The sequence below is a fragment of the Chenopodium album genome, chromosome 4 (genome assembly GCF_948465745.1).
Source record: "Chenopodium album chromosome 4, dcCheAlbu1.1, whole genome shotgun sequence".
Lineage (NCBI taxonomy): Eukaryota > Viridiplantae > Streptophyta > Magnoliopsida > Caryophyllales > Amaranthaceae > Chenopodium > Chenopodium album.
This window is the reverse complement of record NC_137837.1, coordinates 31,800,821-31,808,397: the sequence shown is the minus strand read 5'-3', so window position 1 is coordinate 31,808,397 and position 7,577 is coordinate 31,800,821. Positions and strand designations below refer to the sequence as shown.

At 37.7% G+C, this 7,577-nt stretch overlaps 1 protein-coding gene and 1 long non-coding RNA gene across 2 annotated transcripts; both read right to left on the bottom strand.

The window, feature by feature from the left end:
- Positions 1-2,360, bottom strand: LOC145627834 (uncharacterized). Its single transcript, XM_081680180.1, has 4 exons — positions 1,858-2,360; positions 1,333-1,447; positions 1,001-1,240; positions 1-321 (listed from the first exon to the last, which is right to left on the bottom strand). The coding sequence occupies exons 1-4, from the start codon at positions 2,358-2,360 to the stop codon at positions 1-3; spliced, it is 1,179 nt and encodes a 392-aa protein (XP_081536306.1).
- Positions 2,361-6,773: 4,413 nt separating this feature from the next.
- Positions 6,774-7,338, bottom strand: LOC145626905 (uncharacterized). Its single transcript, XR_014111154.1, has 4 exons — positions 7,296-7,338; positions 7,096-7,200; positions 6,953-7,010; positions 6,774-6,854 (listed from the first exon to the last, which is right to left on the bottom strand). It is a non-coding gene; the product is annotated as an uncharacterized LOC145626905 (long non-coding RNA).
- Between the last annotated feature and the right edge of the window lie 239 nt (positions 7,339-7,577).

The window sequence follows — 7,577 nt, the reverse complement described above, 5'->3', positions numbered from 1 at the left end:
TCATAATGCCATGGCTTCTACAATATCCACATTATAGTCCCCCCGCAAAAGTAAGCAGGTAGTAGCAACAACATCGTCATCGCATTGCCTCATCAATTCTCCAAAGCCTACACTCCCATCCTTAAACAGCGCAACATCAGAGTTTACCTTTATAACGCCAGTCCTAGGATTAGAAAAACGATCAGGAATTTTTGGAGGTGTGATGCAAGTGTTACTAGATTCTAAAATATTCTCAAACTCACCAACAAGACTAACATCATTATCAATGAGAACCCCGAACTCTTTCTTCTTTCCATCATATATCCAAGCATTCCTCCGTAACTAAAGACCCCATGTAATGCTCCACAAAATATTCCACCATCGATGGTCTTTATGCTTGCTTCTTACTGAACCATAACATTCACTAAAATTTCTGCCAACTTAATTTCCCACCTCCTGCCTGAGTGGAGAGAGGTGCCAAATCATCCTTGAATCCCTGCACAAAACGAGCACGTGAAGAAAGGTTTCAGGTTCTTCACCACATAAAGCACAAATTGGATCAATTTTCATTCCCCTGGAAATTAGATTTGCTTGAGTAGCCACCCCATTATTGATTGCATGCCACACAAAATTTTTAACTTTAGGTGGAACTTCCGCTTTCCATAAAGAGCTCCAGTCATACACATCATCAGTTCTAGAACTGTAAGCCTTATATTTCCGTTCCTCTCCATTTTGACCCCAAAAGAAATTTCTACACAATATTTTTTTCGGAATTAAAACAATATGAGTCTTATTTATAGCGCCTACATCACCATTATTGTTCAAAATATTCAAGACTTTCCCAATTACATCATTACCAATAACATCCCAAATTTTTTGGAAAAAAATTGCAGACATACCGTCAGGACCCGGTATCTTTGTAAGATGCATCTAAAATAACGCAGTACGGACTTTTTTTTTGACAAAAAACGAACATAATAAATTAAATCGAAACAAAGTCTACAACTAGAGCAGAAATTACATCAGGTTGTACTTCTTCTATCCAAACAAGCATATCAACATAATTCATACTAATCTGGGCAAGCTTGTGTGCAACTCCATTGCCTTTTCTACCAATATGAACAACATCAAAAGACACACATGTCTTTGCAAGGTGAAGGATGTCAGCTAAAACACGACCAAAGTAGTAGGTGTCCTGCTTTTTGCTCTTCAGATGCTGAATTAGTTTGAGATTATCAAACTCCAAGATGATTTTGTTGAGCTTTCCAAAGCAATTCCAGGGTTGTGTTTAGCAGCCATAGCTTCAGCAATATCCACTTCAAAAGAGCCCCTAATTTTGCAGCAAGTAGCTACTAGCATCACATCTCCACAACTATCACAAGCTATCCCCCCCAATCCAACAACCTCATCAGCAAAAATTGCAGCATTCGTGTTCAGTTTGTACAGACCAGCAGCAGGAGGAAGCCATCTTTAGGGAGTAACTGGCTTATAGGTAAATTCTGTGGGAAGGATTGTGTTTGCTTTCTCATACTCACCAATGATGCCAAATTCTTTTCTCAGAATCTCATCCACCTGAATTTTTTTATTCTCAAAGAGCCAAGCATTTCTCCTTAGCCAAATATCCCAAAGTAAGCTCTTAAAATTATCCCACCACGGCTTATATTTTATTATTTCCCTTTTTGCCTTGCACCAGGAAAGAAAAGATTAGGAGTTTCCATCACCAACAACCAATCTAAGGGGAGATAAATACCAAATTCACCTCACAGTCTCACAAAAGAGAATAGCATGGCAGATGGCTTCGGGGACCTCACCGCACAAAGGACATATATCATCAAGAGTAATGCCTTGTTTTTAAAGGTTGAGTCGAACAGGAACAACCTTGTGTAGGGCTCTCCACCCAAAGTGCTTAATTTTGTGTGGCAAATTGGCTTCCAAAGAGTAGACCAAAGGGTCTTTTGCTGAGGAGCAGATGTAGAAGCAAGGCCTGATTTTTTTGTCTCGGGAACAAGGTGATAAGCACTTAGAACATAGAAATCCCCAGATTTAGTGTGATGCCATGACGAAGAATCAACATCTCCAAAGCGAGAAATCGGGATTTTGATGGTTTCTTTTACCTCCCAAGGCAAAAACAGAGAATTAAGCAAGCTTACATTCCACTCACCGTCGCAACTCAAGCTACTCACATAAGCAGGAACATCAACAGTAGGTTGATGTCTTTTTAGAACATAGAAATTGGGTAAAGAGGGAATCCATGTATTATTCCAAACATTTATGGTAGCACCATTGCCAATCAATTTTCTTGCACCTTTCGAGACTAAGTTTGTAGCAGATATGAGCGATCTCCATGTTAAGCTAGCATTGGCAGGAACCTTAGTAGCCATAAGATCACAATTTGGATAGTATTTTTGCTTAAGGGTTTTTGACATCAAGGATTGCGAATTTTTTAACAAACGTCATACTTGTTTAGCTAGCATAGACTTGTTAAAAATATGAAGATCACGCAGTCCCATTCCTCCCTCAGCTTTTGAGAAAATCATTTTATCCCAAGCCACCCAAGCTGTTTTACGTTTATTTTTCTTTTGGCCCCAAAAGAAATTGCGACACATCTTTTCAATTTCATTGAGAATGCTAGAAGGGAGACTAAACACTTACATTGCATAAGTCGGGATTGCTTGTGCAATAGACTTAATAAAAATCTCTCTCCCCACTTGAGATAGAAAACACTCCTTCCACCCTTTTAGCTTTTTCCAAACCCGATCTTGAATGATTGAGAAAATTCTCTTTTTTTAAACTTCCAATGTAAGTTGGGAGTCCAAGGTATTTGTCATGTTCATCAACGACCTTAAAGGATAACTTTGATTGAAGCAAATTTTTCTTTTCCGGATCAATGTTTCGACTAAAGGACACTTCGGATTTCTCCATAATCGATTTCTGGTTCAACGCAGCTTCATAAGTGGTAAGGATATCAAGCACATTCTCAACTTCATCTTCACTTGCCCTAACAAAGAGAAGGCTATCATCCGTAAAAAATAAATGTGATATCGGTTCAACCTTCTTCCCAATTTTCACACCATGAATAAGTTTCTTGCTCTCGGCATCTCTAAGAAGAGTGGAAAGACCTTCCGCGCAGACGATAAAAAGGAATAGGGATAGTGGATCGCCTTGCCGAAGCCCTCTTGATGGAAGAAAACCCCTCGAAGGCTTCCCATTCACTAAGATCTTGAAAGAGGCACTTTTAACACACCTCATAATCGACTTCACAAAAGCATCCGGGAAGCCCAATTTAATCATCATATTCTCCAAAAAAGCATCATTCCACTCTATCGTAAGCTTTGCTCATGTCAAGTTTGAGCCCAAGATGCTCCACTTTCCCTTTTTTTCTCAGATAATGAAAGCACTCATAAGCCACAAGAATGTTGTCGGTTATTAGTCATCCGGGAACAAAACCACTCTGAGACCCGTGAATAATGTCAGGAAGGACAATCTTCAGTCTATTAGCGAGAACTTTCGCAACAATTTTATAGATGACATTGCACAAACATATTGGTCTATAATCAAGAGGAGACTCACAATCTTTCTTTTTTTTGGAATTAATACAATGTAAGTCTGATTAATAAAATCAATACCACCCCCATTATTCAAAATATCTAAAACTTTATCAATCACATAACTCCTAACCTCACTCCAAACATTTTGATAAAAGAGTGCACACATACCGTTGGGTCCGGGGGCTTTAGTGGGGTACGGTGCATTTGTTTCAATGTGTTATAGACTTCTTCACTTGTGAAAGGTTCGGTCAGCATTGCTACCATATCATCAGAAACACAAGAGCTCACTTTGTCAATAACACTGTCCTGTTCAACAGGGAGAGAAGCACCAAAAAGGTCATCGAAATGTTTTACAAACACCTCGGCAATGTGATCCTCATCAACATAAGTGTTTCCTGGCTCATCACGAATTTTCACAATTTGATTTCTTTTGCGCCTTTGTTTTACCTTTGTGTGAAAAAAGATAGAATTTATGTCCCAATTTTTGAGTCATTCTTGCCTGCTTCGTTGTTTCCAGTAGATTTCCTCCCTTTCTTCAAGTTCATCCATCCTCTCATCGATTGCTTTCATTTGAGCTATGGTCTCCGGGGTAGGATTTTTTTTCCATCAACATTGCCATTGTAGTCTAATAGTCGCCCATATCTTTTCCAAAAATAAGATTTACTCCACCCCACCCCCCAAATTTGCAGCAGCAAGATTGATGTTTTGATTAATGTCACCACCCCCTTCCCAAGCTTGTCAAATTATGTCACCACAAGAGTCTTCACGAAGCCACATCTCTTCGAAGCAAAAAATTTTCACCCTCTTCTTCTTCTTTGGGGCGTGAACACGGTATTTAATACACAGTAGGATCGGAAGATGATCGGATTTCCTTTTTTCAAGGTAAGTCACAAAGCTGCTCGGGAAACAATTTCTCCATTCATCATTTGCAACAAATCGATCTAGTCTTTCTTGCACATTCTCCTCCCCTTCTCTATTGTTCGACCAAGTGTAATGGTACCCTACAAACCCCAAATCTCCTAGTTTACAGTAGTGAAGTGTAGAGCGCAAGATGGAGGCTTCATTGAAAACAAAGGCAGCCCTCCCCCCCTTTTCTCCATAGACCATAACAAGAGATTAAAATCATCTCCTACTAGCCATGGGGTGTTGTAGGGAATATTTCAAGCGTTATCCCTAGCTTGAACCCCACTGTGATCATACACTAAAGTACGGTGGCGTCCAAAGGGAAGGAAGCTAGAGCAAAAGAGTCGCGAACAAGTTTTAAGAGCTTGTAAACCGTTCACAGGGTGAAGGTTACACCCCTTAACGATCCAAGAGATCGTCAACTCCAATAGGTCTGGAACCATGACTGGTAGTTCGGGGATGAAGGTACAAATCCAACCTAAAAGAGATTGAACCTGCCCTAATAATAGGCCTCTACTTTATTCTGATCGTATTCATGTGCGCTTTCTGACTAACATGCAATCAATAGGTTTACCCTAAACCTGTTTATCTATGTTGGTTGAATATAATGCACAAATAAATCTATTATTGGCGATCACTTGAATTATAATCAAATTAACTTTAAATAAGCTAGATTATTAATTATCTTATTATGCGTGATTACAAGTACGAATTCCCTTTAACAAGCATAAAAAGCATGATCACTAGGCGAAAAATGCAAATGGCCACCGGTTGAAAACCCCCCATTGCCACCGGTTTTGAACCGGTGGTCATTTGGGGGGTGGCAATAATGCATCAAATGGCCACCGGTTCAAAACCGGTGGCAATAGTGTTAATGGCCACCGGTTAACCGGTGGTAATATTAATTATGGCCACCGGTTAACCGGTGGCAATAATAAATTGGCGCGGTTATTTTGCTGCTGAATGATGACTATTGCCACCGGTTCGAACCGGTAAACCGGTGGCAATAAAAGGTTCTAATTTTTTTTTTTTGGCCTGCAATTATTCCTGCAATTAATCCTGCAACTGATCCTGCTATAATATTCTGCCATATTATTGCTAAAAATTCAATAATCATAACAAGAATTAAAAATATATTTTTAGACTACTTTTATAATTAAAAACCAAATGCAATACAACAAATTAAATAAAGTGTGATATATAAATAAATACAAACAATACTAATAACTAGTCAATATTGTAGTTTAAAAGTTAATAATAAACAAAGTATAATTCATAATGATGCCACATTTACAAATTGAAGGTGATGAAAGATGCCAACATGTCTCGAACTTCATTAAGCTCCTTGCTAGTTAACGGATCCCCCTTTTGCACCTTGCAAAACTTGGAATATATATAAATTATGTTATAATAAATTAAATTAATATGTAAAAAATTAAATACTTGGGAAAATTAAAAACAGTCGCATAAACAAATGACCAAAATAACCAAAATAAGGCCTATTTGACTTCTACTTGCCCATTTTCTACATTTTTAAACAAATGACCAAGTTGTTTCTCATAACATGTTAATTATACTTAGTTATAGGTGGCTAAGCCTTGAAATCAAAGAAAAATGGCATTTTACTAAGTTTAAGGTCGCATTTTCATCCAAAATAGCCAAAATAAGGCCTATTTGACTTCTACTTGCCCATTTTCTACATTTTTCAACAAATGACCAAGTTCTTCCTCATAACATGTCAATTATACTTAGTTATAGGTGGCTAAGCCTTGAAATCAAAGAAAAGGGCATTTTACTAAGTTTAAGGTCGCATTTTCATCCAAAATAGCCAAAATAAGGCCTATTTGACTTCTACTTGCCCATTTTCTACATTTTTCAACAAATGACCAAGTTCTTCCTCATAACATGTCAATTATACTTAGTTATAGGTGGCTAAGCCTTCAAATAAAAGAAAAAGGGCATTTTACTAAGTTTAAGGTCGCATTTTCATCCAAAATAGCCAAAATAATGCCTATTTGACTTCTACTTGCCCATTTTCTACGTTTTTAAACAAATGAACAAGTTGTTTCTCATAACATGTCAATTATACTTAGTTATAGGTTCTAAGCCTTGAAATCAAAGAAAAAGGGCATTTTACTAAGTTTAAGGTCGCATTTTCATCCAAAATAGCCAAAATAAGGCCTATTTGACTTCTACTTGCCCATTTTCTATATTTTTCAACAAATGACCAAGTTCTTCCTCATAACATGTCAATTATACTTAGTTATAAGTGGCTAAGCCTTGAAATCACAGAATAAGGGCATTTTACTAAGTTTAAGGTCGTACCTCATCAAGATGTATGGTGTTGGAACAATGAGTCGCTATCTCAAGCATGAATCTCATCACGTATAATCCACAATCAACTCCATTATCTTGTTGTGGGCACTAGCATAGGAACAAATCAAATGAATCAAACGTCACATAAAACCCACAATTGTTTTAGGAATGTTTATTAAGATAATCACAATATGATGTGGCATTACCATAGGTGATTTCCATGTAGGACCCCGTGGAGCACGACCATGTATCTTCTTCATAATACTATAGGAAAGTAAAATCAAATTTGATTAGTTTGACTACTAAATGAGTTAGGTTAAGATACTCAACACTAGGTAGCTATATTTACTTTTGTAGTACAGACATCACGAGGTACTTCTTTGTTGATCGAGCTGAATCAAGGTGAAAGATTGTGTTATTAGCAGGACAAATCACCATGAGGAACCAATGATACCTACATAAATTCACAATACACAAACACATCAATAATTAGGGTACAACAAATAAATCAGATGTAGAAAGAATTGAATTACACATGGTTAAACGTACTCCTCATAACATGGGGCGAATATGAACTTGTCTCCCGCACGCATTGATTCCCGAATATTATGGTTAACATAATACATCACCTCGGGGGAGTTGTGTAAGATTCTAGTCTCGGATGTCTGTTCGGGGCATAACCACCCAACTTTACTAGGTGAATCAGTGTCACTTAAGTGCTCCCGTAGTGCTCTACGTGCATGTGCAATGAAAAATCAATTGACATATATGAAGGATAAACAACACTAATATATACAACAAATTAATTTAAGTGGCATGAGCCCGTACCTC

Bases quoted from the DNA above. Each gene is read 5' to 3' on its own strand.
- LOC145627834 (XM_081680180.1), bottom strand. From the start codon at position 2,360: ATGGCTACTAAGGTTCCTGCCAATGCTAGCTTAACATGGAGATCGCTC. The intron at 1,241-1,332 runs GTAGCTACTTGC...TGCTTTGGAAAG, and splicing joins GTTGTGGAGATGTGATGCTA to CTCAACAAAATCATCTTGGA. The intron at 322-1,000 runs GTAATTTCTGCT...TGGGGTCTTTAG, and splicing joins TAGAAGAAGTACAACCTGAT to TTACGGAGGAATGCTTGGAT.